Source organism: Canis aureus, chromosome 24, assembly GCF_053574225.1.
Source record: "Canis aureus isolate CA01 chromosome 24, VMU_Caureus_v.1.0, whole genome shotgun sequence".
In the NCBI taxonomy this organism is placed as follows: domain Eukaryota; kingdom Metazoa; phylum Chordata; class Mammalia; order Carnivora; family Canidae; genus Canis; species Canis aureus.
The window spans coordinates 5,836,361-5,853,813 of NC_135634.1; the positions used below are offsets into that span (position 1 = coordinate 5,836,361).

General features: G+C 38.6%; 1 protein-coding gene across 11 annotated transcripts in view; it reads right to left on the reverse strand.

The window, feature by feature from the left end:
* Positions 1-17,453, reverse strand: part of NBEA (neurobeachin) — a 668,634-nt gene that overhangs the window by 36,335 nt on the left and 614,846 nt on the right. For all 11 annotated transcript variants that reach the window (XM_077868099.1, XM_077868094.1, XM_077868093.1 and 8 more), the window contains one exon: positions 8,752-8,919. In XM_077868099.1, the coding sequence (XP_077724225.1) occupies positions 8,752-8,919 (168 nt within the window). The remainder of the gene's footprint in view (positions 1-8,751; positions 8,920-17,453) is intronic.

Here is a 17,453-nt window from a genome sequence, read left to right on the forward strand (position 1 = left end):
CTATGAGCATGGGTGCACAAATATTTCTTCAAAATCTTGCCTTTAGTTCTTTTGAAATCTACCAAAGTAGAACTGCTAGATCATATGGCAGCCTTATTTTTAATTTTTCAAGGACCTCCATCCGGTCTTCCAGAGAAGACACTTTGCATTCCCACCACAGCACATAAGGCTTCTAATTTCTCCACATCCTCATCAACACTTGCTATTTTCTGTTTGTTGGATTGATAGTAGGTAACCTAACAGGTGTGAGGTGGTATACAATTGTGTTTTTGATTTGCATTTCCTTAACAACTATGATGTTAAGAATCTTTCCATGTGCTTGTCGGCCATTTGTATATCTTTTCTGGAGCCTTCATTATTCCTTTGAGAGGGTAATGTGCTGTGACAGATACAAACAGAATTGATATTCAGGTATATAAGAGAAATGATGGTTAATTTTTGCTTCATTCTCAAGTAAGACTGACCAAAATATGATTATATACAAGTAAGAGACATTTTTATTGAAGATTTAAAATATTTTGGGGATAAATATTATCATAAGCCTTTTGAGGGGGAGGCCACAGAGTCTCTTTGCAATCTATGCTCATCAATCCTTAAGAAGAGAACCAAAACACTATTTTCTGGATTAACTACCTGGAAGCAAGAGTTTTAGCAGATAATCTCTTAAAAAATATACATTTATTTATTTTTAGAGAGAGAGTGAGTGAGCACAAGCAGGGGGAGAGGGAGAGGATTTCAAGCAGACTCCATGAGCCTGAGGTGGGGCTCAGTCTCAGGATCCTAAGATCATGACCTGTGCCAAAACCAAGAGTCAGTCACTTAACCAATTGAGCCACCTAGGCGCCCTAGCAGATGATGTCTTAAGAACTCTTCAGGTTTTTTGTTCTTTGCTCACTTTGGGTTGATCATTACATAGCGTGTAGGTAAAGGAGTCAACCCAGAAATGCTTAATGAAATGTGAGAAGAATCAGTACAATGTCCCTGCCAAATTCTTCCTGGTTGAATAAATTTATATAAAACAAACTCTATGCTCATTGATTCAGGCCATGAAGTTGGGGGAAGGTGGTGGTGGAGGAGGAATGAGAGACAAGTAGTAGTATTGGTGATGACCTTTTATCACCATACAAAATAAGTTCACTTGGAGTGTCTGATCTTGGAAAGAAAATAATGAAAATAACAAAAGCTGAAAAGATTTGCTTGGAAATGGAATGACATCAAGACAAAGGTTTATCAGGTGGTGGTATAAACATTACAAAAAAGAAATCATACACTTTTATTAGGCTAAATTCAAATTAAAAATAGTATTGCATGTATTTGGCAGAACAAAGTGATCTTCTTTGATTTTGACATAAATGGGAAACAGTAATCTATATATACTATATTGAGATTTCAAATGGCTTTAAATAGGTTCATTATCAATATGTTTAAAACCTTTAAAAATGAGCTCTTCACATCTAACTGAAATGCTTAGGTATTTAGATTGAGTAATATCTACTTCAACAAATTGAAGCATGCAATATGTTTTGAATAATTGTTAATTTATGCTAAGGTAACAACTGTGTAATATAACTGAAATCTATGTTAACAGAAGATAAGGAAATCCCTTCTAGCTATTTCTACTACAAACAGCAGGCTGCAATTTTCACCCTTCTTCCTTGTGTAAAATATGACTTTGGAGGCTTGTGAAAGCATGTGCTGTTAATTTCTGAAAATCAATAATTAGCACTTCTCAACAGTATGCAATAAAAATAACACAAAGACGAGAAAAAACACATCTCACATAAATGACACACATTCCACTTTGACTAGCTGCATTATTTATGCTTTTCTAGTGGACGATTGATGACCATGGACCAGCTAAGGACTGCAGTAATTATAGGGAGAAAAGATAAACCTAAATTAAAGATTTATTCACTAATCAAAATTAAATGTGTGTCATTAATTTTCTTGATACTAATTTCTATATAGAAACTTCATTCACTGATTCTTTGCAATGCAAGCCTTATCGCTGGAGATGAGGAACACATCACAGACACAGCTTAATCTATACTCTTGTTAGTTTTAGGGATCATAATATTCTTCTTGCTCCCCAAATGATTCTTTAAGCTTAAAAGAAAACCTAATGTGTGTTTCCACTCCCATAATTTCAAATGTAGGGGTTTTCTTTCTCTTTTAGTATTTTCCTTTCAATTTTAATTCAGCTTTTGAATTTGCTAACATTTTAAACGTTAAAATGGTTTTAAGAAATCTTTATCAGCCATTTTGTTGATCATTTGTTGCAATTCATGTCTCAGAATAAATGCCCAGGAGAAAAACCCTGAACATTTCCCATATGAAGACAATTAGGCATCATGGCCCTTGTAAATGGACAACAGTGTGCTACAACCTACTCAAGCAATCCACAAGTGGGGCGTTGGTATGTCTTGTCAGATAGAAGAAATGAGTCAGAAATGGGGGAAGGAAAAGACATGGGATAATAAACTCACAGAAAGAATAAGCAATGACCAAAGGCCATCATTGCTGTCACTACAAACACCTTCATTTACACCATCAGGAGGAAAAGTGGGTTAATTTTTTCCTTATAAATTTTATGAGTTCATCTTTTAGGAAAGCCAGCATTGCAGCTGTTTTGGATAAAGACACATCTGTCTTGTTGGCTCTTGACAGCCTTATCATGTCAGGTTTCTGTAGTAGCAGGAATGGTTCAGCAAAAAAAAAAAAAAAAATAATAAATAAATAAAGTGAAAACTGAAGGAATTTATTCTACTTCTTTTGGGCATATTCTCACTATAGCAGATCCAAAGAAATGTTTTGGTATCCCTGTCATATCAAAGAAAGAGATAAGTGAAGAAAATACAATCTAAGAATACCAAGAAATATTAGTAAAAAAAAGCAGACTACAAATACCACACTTTTGGGGATACCTGGGTGGCTCAGTAGTTGAGCGGCTGCCTTCAGCTCAGGGTTAGATGCTGGGGTCCTGGGATCGAGTGCCACACTGGGCTCCCCATGGGGAGCATGCTTCTCTCTCTGTCTATGTCTCTGCCTCTCTCTGTGTCTCTCATGGATAAATAAAATGTTTTTAAAAAAATACTACACTTTTGCAGTATTATAATTTAGTATTTACTGTTTTAGTATTTCCAGCATAGATGAATGTGTATATATGCACAAATAAATAAATATTGCATGGCCCAAATGTTCTTTTTAAAAAAAAAATTTATTTATTTATTTATTCATAGACACACAGAGAGAGAGGGGCAGAGACACAGACAGAGGGAGAAGCAGGCTCCACGCAGGGAGCCCGATGTGGGACTCGATCCTGGGTCTCCAGGATCACACCCCAGGCTGCAGGCGGCACCAAACCGCTGTGCCACCAGGGCTGCCCTGCATGGCCCAAATGTTCTAATAGTTTGCACAGAAAAACAGCCTTTTATGTTAGGCTTGTGTTGATACCTCTCACTGTGGAAGAGAAATCGTTTAAGTCCTTTTTCAGTTTGGCAGTGTTGACTGTACATATGATGTATATATGGTATGTGTATATATCATGTACATATGGTATGTGTATACATCATATGTACATGTGATGTAGAGAAATGAATTATTAAAACAAAAGTTCTTCCAAGATACTTCATTTAATTATGCTCTTCGATAATAATAACCAATGTCTGTGTAGTGCTTTATGGTTTACAAAGTACCTTCCCATCTTTTATCACATGTTTCTCAAATCAGATCTATGAGTTAGGTATCAATTCTGTTATCATTTTATGTACCAGGGTATATAAAAGTTAAGTGACTCACTTAATATTACTCAAATTGTAATGACCGGCTATGATAAAACCTATTATCTGGTTCCCAACTTTCTATCATCTTTTATTGCCTACTGCATGCCATATAATCATACTTTAAGGCAGATAGGTTTGAGTAATTATATCCATGATTCTAAGAGTGATCAATTTTAGAACAGTTTTAGAATGAAATGTTTTTCACTCATTATAAGAGTATAGTAAAGAAAAAAAAATCTGTGACATTTAATTTGTAATCTCTACTAACCAACTAACTAACCAAGTGAGTGGAGGGTCAGAAAGAGAGAGAGAATCTTAACCAGACTCCACAACCAGCGCTGAGCCTGACACGTGCCTGGATCATACAACCCTGTGATCATGACCTGAGCTGAAATCAAGAGTCAGATGCTTAATCAACTGAGCCACCCAGGCACAGTACTGAGAAAGATTTCTCAGAGCCATCTTAAAATTTCCTGTATAATTCCTGGAAGTTTTACAGAGTCAAGAGTTTTAAGAAATTCAAAAGTACAAACAAAATAGAAAAACCTTACAAGTTAAATTAGTAAAATGGGAATACACATCAGGTGTCCCTCATTTTTAAGAATCATTTTGAAAGTAAGAAGAATGTCATCCCTAAAACTAGTATGTATTAGTAAATACTGTTCTTTATAAATTCCTAGAATGTAATGGGACTAAAGTAACCCTGACTTGAGAACCAGAAGACCTCACCTAAATCTGACTTGGATGCTACATAGATTGTGTCTTTGGAAAAATCATTTAATAAGAGCCTAGATTAATGGTTTTTAACCATTAATGTATGGATAATGTATGGGGATGTATGTGAAATGCCTGGAAAGGTTTTCGTTTTTGTTTTTCTTTTTTTTTTTTTTTCCGTTTTTGTTTTTCAAAATAAACCTGCCTTGAACTCTAATGCCTGGATGTCCTGAGATGCCCATGGGATGGGAAATGGGACAGTGGATAGGGAGTTAGACAGGGTTAGATGAATAGGGTAGGTGTGTTTGAGAATAGTTGAGGGGTTGGGGATATAGTAGAAATTAGAGTTAAAAATCTGAAACTAGGTGAGAGGTACATGGCAGTTCATCACACAATTCTCTCTACCTTTACAGGAACTGGAGAAAAGCTTTCCAGATCTTTTATATGCCTTTAGTAGACAGTGCTTCTTAAACTTCAATGGCTCAGACAAGTCACTGGGAATCTCCTTAAGTGCATGTTCTGATTTAGTAAGTTGGGAAGGCCTGAGAATCTGAAGTTCTCACAAGTTCCCAGGTGATGGGGATACTGTTGGATTATGGACTACACTTGAGTGGACAGGAGTTAGAATACCATGGGACCAGATAATTACCAACTAGAATATTCTATTTCCTCAGCAGGTCAGAGGATGGAGTTTCTCAGCCATCATTTGGTAAGTAAAAAAACAAAGCAAATCACATCATTTTTATTAATATGTAAAAATGGTAAGAAAGAATATTCATTACTAGGCTTAAAATTACTGTTCAAATAGTCAGTTGAGCTCATCTATGAAATAATGTGTCTAGAAGATTATGATATAAGCCAAGACTTAAGACAACTTAAATAATATCTAATATCCAACAGATCTAGTGTTTACATATTAAGAAGAGCTTTGTACCAGAACTGTTCTGTCATGTTTCTGCCCAGAGGCTGTCATGATAAAGTTTATTATCAGTTACTGCTTTACAAGTATAAAATAAGTTAAGCTGTCATATTTTTCTCAGGCAAAGATCCTAAGCTGTCAAAGAATGTCAATTTTAAATCTGACATAGAGAAGAAAATTATCTGTTATTCTGACCTCTAATTTCTTGACATTTTAATGCCATAATTGCTGTGGTTAGTGCTGCTTCATGATTTCACCTGTCAAGGAAGAATGAATCAATAACCTTAAGCCATTTCTCAAATTTTAGCACTAACTTTCAAAATTCAAAGTTATAGGCAGATTGTGGGATATGTGTTGTGTTTATATATATAGATAGATAGACAGATTTTACAAAAGGGATATATATCAATATTCATATATTAAATATTTATTGTTTAAATCAGTGTTTATTTTTAAAAAAATTTTTAAAAAAAGATTTTATTTATTTATTCATGAGAGACAGAGAGAGAGAGAGAGAGGCAGAGACACAGGCAGAGGGAGAAGCAGGTTCCCTGCAGGGAGTCCGATGTGGGACTCGATCCCAGGTCTCCAGGATCATGCCCTGGGCAGAAAGCAGGCGCTAAACCATGGAGCCACCCAGGCATCCCCTAAATCCATGTTTAATTTAAGCATCAAAAAAATTATCTCCCTTAGGCCAGTTGGACTTTAGTATAAGATAACCACAGCCTTCCTTTGGTTTTATTTATGTGAAATGTAATGTAGTATTTAAAAAATACAAAGACAAACGTTATTGAATAAAAGAAATGCACCAAACTGGTAAGAGGGTTAATGTTTTGAACACTGCCTTTCCCAAGAGTTTATGTCCAACCATTTAGGTAGGTATTAACTTTCTCAAGGCATGGTATCATGGTGCAGACTGCTGGTATCTCAACATTGATGTTTTCATAAAAGATGTGGTGCCTCCCAGAGGGCCCTCCTCACAAGGGAAATGTATATGTAAGGGGATATAAATGGCTACCAAATAACGAATATACTGCACTTCATTCCCCTTAGCTACAGAGTTCTTTGGGTGACCATAGATGCTAAGCACTTTTCAGGTTGGCAAACATTGTCATGTATTATTCCTCCTTTGTGAAGACAGCAATTGAAGAGGGAGATCAAGTCTTGGCCAGCATTAGACAGTTCACGAAGAACTCACAGATTTTAGGGGGGTTCTCATCTGTTGCAGGTTCTTAAACGATACTGTAGTACATTTTTGGGATTATATTAGGTTTTGTGGAATAGAGGAGATAGGGGTGGGGAGTGAGGAGAACAGCTAACTCATAGCCCTTGATATCCATTAATCTGCTATGGCTACGACATAATAAGCAGTTCCCTTAGTGGTCTTAAGGAGATAAAGTATCTTCCTGAGCAGTCTTGAGTGGATGCAAGTCCACAGGGTCAGAGCAAATTTCTCTCTCTCTGCTGGTGTATGGTTGGGCCTCTGCTGGCTGGGAGAAGGAAGGTAACAGTGTTCTAGGTATGTGCTCCCTTAGCAAGTATTCTTGAGAACTGATGTCAGAGTTTTTGGGTCAGGAAAGTCCTATAATTTGATGATTAAGGCCCATACATAGTCCCTCCACACACATACTGTCCAAAGCAACAGTGTGATTTTTTAATAGAAGCTGGTATTTTTATAGAATTCAAATAATAAATACTATATCCACATAAAGTTACAATTCTAATTCCATTTTTTATTCCCACTTATCATTTTACTTACTCTCTCTTTTTTTTACTCTCATTTAAATATGAAAAATCTGCTATTTTTCTGTCAATTTTAATGCTGTCATGCACTTTTCTTACATTCAATATGCTTAAAATAGTTTATTTTGCCCGACAGGATTAACTTGGACAGATCTCTATAATGGATAAAATGTATGATAAGATAATTCAGGAGGAAAAAGGTTTATGGCATTTAAAAATAAAAAATCAACTTGGAGATGGTCTTGGAATAAAAGGATACACTACTCCAATTATATTTTTCTGATTCTACAGGTATTGGTTCTAAAAGAAGAATATAATTTTTAAGGTGTTTACAGAACTGGGCAAAGATGTAATGTGAAAAAATAAGTAAGCTCAGAATTACCTCCTATAAAATAATTTGATTACAGGGAGTAAGAAATCAGGGGAGTATAATGGTTTGCAGAGAAAATCCCCTTCTTTCACCACAGAATTTCCTAATATCTGGCTTCTCTCACTCATTCATTCTCTGTCTTTATTCCCTTCTCCCACCTTCAAGCACTAATTCATTTCTTCCCACATACAATGTGATATAACCCTTTACCTAATAACATTTTTACAATGTGTTCTCTGAATATTTAGCCCTAAGGGTCCAAGAGCACCAATCACGAGCCTCTTCCCTCTCCTCTTCTCTGCTTGAAGCCATACAAATGGAGCCAGTTTTGGTAGAGGTATGTAAGAAATAGCTTTATGGAAGCAAATTTTTCTTAGAGAGCTCTATTTCCCAAATCTACAAGTTTTCCACCTCTAAAATTAAAAGTAAAAAAATAAAACAAGCATTCCACTGATGGGAAATGTAGCCATGATTGCTTGTTTTGCACACAGCAGATGGCCACTATTGGGCGGAATGGAGGCTGGGATGTGGCTTCCTGGCAGCAACGCTCACCCAGCAGCTGTTGCTCCTTTACTCTTTCACCTATCTGAAGTCATTTTGTGCAGTGTGGAGGTGATTTAAATAATATTTTATATGAATACTTTCACTAAAAATACTTATGCACATACTAGAGCACCTAATTCCCAACTGTTAGCTATAAACTTTCAGGATAAGAATGTACAGGAATAAAAATACTCTACACTCATCTATTTCATTGATGTGTTTTGGAGAACATTCTGGAATAAAATACTATATGCTCAACTATTTTATCAATGCTTTTTTTTGAGCATTCTGTCTAGAAGTCTGTAATTTTGCATTTATTAAGAAAATACATACTGGCAGCTTATTTTAATGTGAATGATTCTTATTCAAATATTCAACTAGGTTTTCATTAATAACACACACAGGGCATTAAGCATTTTAATGAAGATGCTGAAATAAAACAAGTAAATGAAGGATACTGAAGTGCATTATCTGTGTCTACAATTCAAAAAAGAACACAGTGGTCTCATTACTTGGTTTTGAGATACAACATTCATTTTCCAACATTTGTTAAAAACCTGAGATTCATGTTTTATAAAAATTTATGCTGAAAAGAAATTTATACAGAAAGAGATGGAAAGCCAAATTTGTGTCTCAGAGATGACAGAAATTTTTGGAATAATATGGGACTTAACACCTACCTCCCTGAGCACAGGATCAGTGATACTATCCAGGTTGACAGAGCCCTCATAGGTTAAGTAATGAAAAACATTCAGAGCACGGACTGCTTCTGGTCCTCGCTGTTTGTAGCCAAATATAAGGTCAATCCACTGATGCAGTTGGCAAGAAACAAATTCACTTTCCAGGGCCTGCAAGGAGTTAAAAAAGAAATAAGAGACCATACAAACTTAGCAAATCTCTCTTTTTCTTACTTTGAAATATTCTATACAAAGAAGTACAAATACTATGCTCTTTGCATTACTATATTTTTAATCTATGTATTAGATATCTTGTTCCTAGAAATGGCAAAATAATAAAACAATTAGACTATTAAAAACACAGGCCTGAATAAAAATTTACTTGCTCTAAAATGCTTAGCTTTCTTGTGGCTCCATTATGTATGGCATATGTTTTTAAAAATTAAATAGATTTCTTAAAAAAAAAAACACGTTTAAAAGAAAAATAATTTGAAGTACCTGTCTTAATTTTACAAAAATTTCATTTTTCTATTCCTTATAAAAGATTTTATCTGTTTCTTTTTTTTTATTTTTTTTTTTATGATAGTCACAGAGAGAGAGAGAGGCAGAGACATAGGCAGAGGGAGAAGCAGGCTCCACGCACCGGGAGCCCGACGTGGGATTCGATCCTGGGTCTCCAGGATCGCGCCCTGGGCCAAAGGCAGGTGCCAAACCACTGCACCACCCAGGGATCCCAGATTTTATCTGTTTCTTTGAGAGAGAGAGAGAGAGAGAGCAAGCATGAGCGGGAGAAGACACAGAGGAAGAGGGAGAAGCAGACTCCCTGCTGAGCAGGGAGCCCCATGCAGGGCTGGATCCCAGAACCCTGAGATCATGACCCGAGCCCAAGCAGATGCTTAACTGACTGAGCCACCCAGGTGCCCCTTCATTTCTCATTTTTAAACATTAGTTTAAAATGAAACCATTTCATTAGAAACTTTGATATATGCTTATTTTCCTGCCTCACATCTTCAAATTTGCTTCTAACACTACTAAAATGGGATGCCTTCCTTTGGCTACAAATGAATTCTTGCTTTTATATAGTCTAGGAATCACTGGGCAATTTTAGATGTTTGCTAGCTAGTAGGAAATGAATGCAAATTAGTAATAGTCAATGAGCTTACTAAGCTTTCATAAAGAGAAAAAAAAAAAAAAAAAAGGCCTTTTCATTTCCTAAGAAGCCATCATAAGCTTCCTGGAGGTATCCTGACTTGTAGGCACAGGGTTCTGTTCATACCTGACGTGAGCAGTGCCAATCACTGTGTGGTTCTCTATGCCTCTCACTTACCATATCCACTTGTCATCAATTTCTTATTGATTTTAAGAGCACACTGATTTCAGCAACATGAACAAAAACTGTAGACCTAGCTTCTTAAATTTCAACTAAGTGTAGCCATATTAAACAATTTTCTAAATTACAGCTGTAACTAGATATGTGAATGAAGTCATTCTCTGACTTCATGACCCTGATTTCTAAGGTGTTGACACCAATTTGGAATTCACTTAATTAATAAATAATTCTAAAATTAGCTCTCTGAGAATTCCATTTAATTTTTTTAATCTATAAAATATCTGAATACTTTTTAACTTTTCCTGTGATCACATTTTACTAGTTACTTTATTCCCCTCAACCTCTTCTTAATTTCTTTCTTTCAAAAGTTTTGGTATTTTACTTATACCAATTATTGTGACTGTTTCTCATTCAGAAATATAAACAATTAGACTTTATTAAAGGATAGTTTCTGTACCAAAACGAAAAAGAATTTATATATTCTGTATCTTAGTGGTATTGACATAATAGTTCAGATCAGAATACAGGGAAGGAGATTAAAAATTCTGTATTGGTTATGTCAATAATGTTGGTTTGGTCGATGTGTATAAATGATTCTGTAAGTGCAGTGTAACTAGTTAATAAAGAAAAAAGTCAGTCTAGTTATTTTTCAGTGCCTTGTACAATAAGGGATAAAAACCAAAAGGGATCCCTGGGTGGCACAGCGGTTTGGCACCTGCCTTTGGCCCAGGGCGCCATCCTGGAGACCCGGGATCGAATCCCACATTGGGCTCCCGGTGCATGGAGCCTGCTTCTCCCTCTGCCTGTGTCTCTGCCTCTCTCTCTCTCTCTGTGTGACTATCATAAATAAATAAAAAATTAAAAAAAAAAACAAAAACAAAAGATTGGGGGGAGGGGCAAGATGGCAGAAGAGCAGGGTCTCCAAATCACCTGTCCCCACCAAATTACCTAGAAAACCTTCAAATTTTCCTGAAAATCTATGAATTCGGCCTGAGAATTAAAGAGAGAACCCCTGGAATGCTACAGTGAGAAGAGTTCGCGCTTCTCTCAAGGTAGGAAGACGGGGAAAAAGAAATAAAGACACAAAAGGCCTCCAAGGGGGAGGGGCCCCGCGAGGAGCCGGGCTGAGGCCGGGGCGAGTGTCCCCAGGACAGGAGAGCCCCGTCCCGGAGACGCAGGAGCTGCACCGACCTTCCCGGGCGGAAAGGGGCTCGCGGGGAGCTGGAGCAGGACCCAGGAGGGCGGGGATGCCCTCGGGTTCCCTGGGACATAACAGACACCTGCGCGCCCAGGAGAGTGCGCCGAGCTCCCTAAGGGCTGCAGCGCGCACGGCGGGACCCGGAGCAGCTCGGGGGGCTCGGGGGCGGCTCTGCGGAGGGGGCTGCGGGGCGGGAGCAGCTCGGGGGGCTCGGGGGCGGCTCCGCGGAGGGGGCTGCGGGGCGGGAGCAGCTCGGGGGGCTCGGGGGCAGAAGCGCGAATCCACCAGCGCAGGCCCCGGACCACAGGGCGCCGGGACACAGCCCAGGATCCGGCCTCCCCCCGGGACAGGCAGAGGCCGGGAGGGCCCAGGAGAGCGAGGACGCTCCTGCCCGGATCTGAGCAGATCAGCGGCCCCGCCCCGGAGCCTCCAGGCCCTGCAGACGGAGAGCTCCAGAGCTACTGCGGGGACTGACTCCAGGGCTGCAGAGCTGGCCCCGCCACTGGGGCTGTTGCTCCTGGGGCCTCACGGGGTAAACAACCCCCACTGAGCCCTGCACCAGGCAGGGGCACAGCAGCTCCCCCAACTGCTAACACCTGAAAATCAGCACAGCAGGCCCCTCCCCCAGAACACCAGCTAGACGGACAAGTTCCAGGGGAAGTAAAGGGACTTATAGTCCTTGTATAGTCCTTATACAGAATCAGAAGATACTCCCCCGTGTTTTTTTGTTTGTTTGTTTGTTTCGTTTTGTTTTGCTTTTTGATTTGTTTCCTTCCCCCACCTTTTTTTCCTTTCTTTCTTTTTCTTTCTCTTTTTCTCCTTTTTCTTTTTTTCTTCCTTTTTTCTTTTTCTCTTTTCTTTCCTTCTTTCTCTCCTCTCTTTTTCTCCTTTTCCCAATACAACTTGTTTTTGGCCACTCTGCACTGAGCAAAATGACTAGAAGGAAAACCTCACCTCAAAAGAAAGAATCAGAAACAGTCCTCTCTCCCACAGAGTTACAAAATCTGGATTACAATTCAATGTCAGAAAGCCAATTCAGAAGCACTATTATACAGCTACTGGTGGCTCTAGAAAAAAGCATAAAGGACTCAAGAGACTTCATGACTGCAGAATTTAGAGCTAATCAGGCAGAAATTAAAAATCAATTGAATGAGATGCAATCCAAACTAGAAGTCCTAACGACGAGGGTTAACGAGGTGGAAGAACGAATGAGTGACACAGAAGACAAGTTGATGGCAAAGAGGGAAACTGAGGAAAAAAGAGACAGACAATTAAAAGACCATGAAGACAGATTAAGGGAAATAAACGACGGCCTGAGAAAGAAAAACCTACGTTTAATTGGTGTTCCCAAGGGCGCCAAAAGGGCCAGAGGGCCAGAATATGTATTTGAACAAATCCTAGCTGAAAACTTTCCTAATCTGGGAAGGGAAACAGGCATTCAGATCCAGGAAATAGAGATATCCCCCCCTAAAATCAATAAAAACCGTTCAACACCTCGACATTTAATAGTGAAGCTTGCAAATTCCAAAGATAAAGAGAAGATCCTTAAAGCAGCAAGAAACAAGAAATCCCTGACTTTTATGGGGAGGAGTATTAGGATAACAGCAGACCTCTCCACTGAGACATGGCAGACCAGAAAGGGCTGGCAGGATATATTCAGGGTCCTAAATGAGAAGAACATGCAACCAAGAATACTTTATCCAGCAAGGCTCTCATTCAAAATGGAAGGAGAGATAAAGAGCTTCCAAGACAGGCAGGAACTGAAAGAATATGTGACCTCCAAACCAGCTCTGCAAGAAATTTTAAGGGGAACTCTTAAAATTCCCCTTTAAGAAGAAGTTCAGTGGAACAATCCACAAAAACAAGGACTGAATAGATATCATGATGACACTAAACTCATATCTCTCAGTAGTTACTCTGAATGTGAACGGGCTTAATGACCCCATCAAAAGGCGCAGGGTTTCAGACTGGATAAAAAAGCAGGACCCATCTATTTGCTGTCTACAAGAGACTCATTTTAGACAGAAGGACACCTACAGCCTGAAAATAAAAGGTTGGAGAACCATTCACCATTCGAATGGTCCTCAAAAGAAAGCAGGGGTAGCCATCCTTATATCAGATAAACTAAAATTTACCCCGAAGATTGTAGTGAGAGATGAAGAGGGACACTATCTCATACTTAAAGGATCTATCCAACAAGAGGACTTAACAATCCTCAATATATATGCCCCGAATGTGGGAGCTGCCAAATATATAAATCAATTATTAACCAAAGTGAAGAAATACTTAGATAATAATACACTTATACTTGGTGACTTCAATCTAGCTCTTTCTATACTCGATAGGTCTTCTAAGCACAACATCTCCAAAGAAACAGGAGCTTTAAATGATACACTGGACCAGATGGATTTCACAGATATCTACAGAACTTTACATCCAAACTCAACTGAATACACATTCTTCTCAAGTGCACATGGAACTTTCTCCAGAATAGACCACATACTGGGTCACAAATCGGGTCTGAACCGATACCAAAAGATTGGGATCGTCCCCTGCATATTCTCAGACCATAATGCCTTGAAATTAGAACTAAATCACAACAAGAAGTTTGGAAGGACCTCAAACACGTGGAGGTTAAGGACCATCCTGCTAAAAGATGAAAGGGTCAACCAGGAAATTAAGGAAGAATTAAAAAGATTCATGGAAACTAAGGAGAATGAAGATACAACCGTTCAAAATCTTTGGGATGCAGCAAAAGCAGTCCTAAGGGGGAAATACATCGCAATAAAATGCATCCATTCAAAAACTGGAAAGAACTCAAATACAAAAGCTAACCTTACACATAAAGGAGCTAGAGAAAAAACAGCAAATAGATCCTACACCCAGCAGAAGAAGAGAGTTAATAAAGATTTGAGCAGTACTCAATGAAATCGAGACCAGAAGAACTGTGGAACAGATCAACAGAACCAGGAGTTGGTTCTTTGAAAGAATTAATAAGATAGATAAACCATTAGCCAGCCTTATTAAAAAGAAGAGAGAGAAGACTCAAATTAATAAAATCATGAATGAGAAAGGAGAGATCACTACCAACACCAAGGAAATACAAACGATTTTAAAAACATATTATGAACAGCTATACGCCAATAAATTAGGCAATCTAGGAGAAATGGACGCATTCCTGGAAAGCCACAAACTACCAAAACTGGAACAGGAAGAAATAGAAAACCTGAACAGGCCAGTAACCAGGGAGGAAATTGAAGCAGTCATCAAAAACCTCCCAAGACACAGGAGTCCAGGGCCAGATGGCTTTCCAGGGGAATTCTAGCAAACGTTTAAAGAAGAAACCATACCTATTCTACTAAAGCTGTTTGGAAAGATAGAAAGAGATGGAGTACTTTCAAATTCTTTCTATGAGGCCAGCATCACCTTAATTCCAAAACCAGACAAAGACCCCACCAAAAAGGAGAATTACAGACCAATATCCCTGATGAACATGGATGCAAAAATTCTCAACAAGATACTGGCCAATAGGATCCAACAATACATTAAGAAAATTATTCACCATGACCAAGTAGGATTTATCCCTGGGACCCAAGGCTGGTTCAACACCCGTAAAACAATCAATGTGATTCATCATATCAGCAAGAGAAAAACCAAGAACCATATGATCCTCTCATTGGATGCAGAGAAAGCATTTGACAAAATACAGCATCCATTTCTGATCAAAACTCTTCAGAGTGTAGGGTTAGAGGGAAGATTCCTCAACATCTTAAAAGCCATCTACGAAAAGCCCACAGCAAATATCATTCTCAATGAGGAAGCACTGGGAGCCTTTCCCCTAAGATCAGGAACAAGACAGGGATGTCCACTCTCACCAATGCTATTCAACATAGTACTGGAAGTCCTAGCCTCAGCAATCAGACAACAAAAAGACATTAAAGGCATTCAAATTGGCAAAGAAGAAGTCAAACTCTCCCTCTTCGCCGATGACATGATACTCTACATAGAAAACCCAAGAGCCTCCACCCCAAGATTGCTAGAACTCATACAGCAATTTGGCAGTGTGGCAGGATACAAAATCAATGCCCAGAAATCAGTGGCATTTCTATACACTAACAATGAGACTTAAAAAAGAGAAATTAAGGAGTCAATCCCATTTACAATTGCAGCCAAAAGCATAAGATACGTAGGAATAAACCTCACCAAAGAGGTAAAGGATCTATACCCTAAAAACTATAGAACTCTTCTGAAAGAAATTGAGAAAGACACAAAGAGATTGAAAACTATTCCATGCTCATGGATTGGCAGAATTAATATTGTGAAAATGTCAGTGTTACCCAGGGCAATATACACATTTAATGCAATCCCTATCAAAATACCATGGACTTTCTTCAGAGAGTTAGAACAAATTATTTTAAGATTTGTGTGGAATCAGAAAAGACCCCGAATAGCCAGGGGAATTTTAAAAAAGAAAACCATATCTGGGGGCATCACAATGCCAGATTTCAGGTTGTACTACAAAGCTGTGGTCATCAAGACAGTGTGGTACTGGCACAAAAACAGACACATAGATCAGTGGAACAGAATAGAGAATCCAGAAGTAGACCCTCAACTTTATGGTCAACTAATATTCGATAAAGGAGGAAAGACTATCCACTGGAAGAAAGACAGTCTCTTCAATAAATGGTGCGGGAAAATTGGACATCCACATGCAGAAGAATGAAACTAGACCACTCTCTTTCACCAGACACAAAGATAAACTCAAATGGATGAAAGATCTAAATGTGAGACAAGATTCCATCAAACTCCTACAGGAGAACACAGGCAACACCCTTTTTGAACTCAGCCACAGTAACTTCTTGCAAGATACATCCACGAAGGCAAAAGAAACAAAAGCAAAAATGAACTATTGGGACTTCATCAAGATAAGAAGCTTTTGCACAGCAAAGGATACAGTCAACAAAACTAAAAGACAACCTACAGAATGGGAGAAGATATTCGCAAATGACGTATCAGATAAAGGGCTAGTTTCCAAGATCTATAAAGAACTTATTAAACTCAACACCAAAGAAACAAACAATCCAATCATGAAATGGGCAAAAGACATGAAGAGAAATCTCACAGAGGAAGACATAGACATGGCCAACATGCACATGAGAAAATGCTCTGCATCACTTGCCATCAGGGAAATACAAATCAAAACCACAATGAGATCCCACCTCACACCAGTGAGAATGGGGCAAATTAACAAGGCAGGAAACAACAAATGTTGGAGAGGATGTGGAGAAAAGGGAACCCTCTTACACTGTTGGTGGGAATGTGAACTGGTGCAGCCACTCTGGAAAACTGTGTGGAGGTTCCTCAAAGAGTTAAAAATAGACCTGCCCTATGACCCAGCAATTGCACTGTTGGGGATTTACCCCAAAGATACAGATGCAATGAAACGCCGGGACACCTGCACCCCGATGTTTATAGCAGCAATGGCCACGATAGCCAAACTGTGGAAGGAGCCTCGGTGTCCAACGAAAGATGAATGGATAAAGAAGATGTGGTTTATGTATACAATGGGATATTACTCAGCTATTAGAAATGACAAATACCCACCATTTGCTTCAACGTGGATGGAACTGGAGGGTATTATGCTGAGTGAAGTAAGTCAGTCGGAGAAGGACAAACATTATATGTTCTCATTCATTTGGGGAATATAAATAATAGTGGAAGGGAATCTAAGGGAAGGGGGAAGAAATGTGTGGGAAATATCAGAAAGGGAGACAGAACGTAAAGACTCCTAACTCTGGGAAACGAACTAGGGGTGGTAGAAGGGGAGGAGGGCGGGGGGTGGGAGTGAATGGGTGACGGGCACTGGGGGTTATTCTGTATGTTGGTAAATTGAACACCAATAAAAAATAAATAAAAAAAAAAGAATTAAAAAAAAAAGAAAAAAAAAACCCAAAAGATTATAGAGTACCTAATGTCCAAATGTATTCGTGGGAATTCAAAATAGTAGTGAAATCAGATATATTACATAAAGATTTTTAGGGGTGCCTGGTGGCTCAGTAAGTGGGGCTCAGTAAGTTTGGTTTTATTTTATTTTATTTTTTTTATTTTTATTTTTTAAATTTTTATTTATTTATGCTAGTCACACACACAGAGAGAGAGAGAGGCAGAGACACAGGC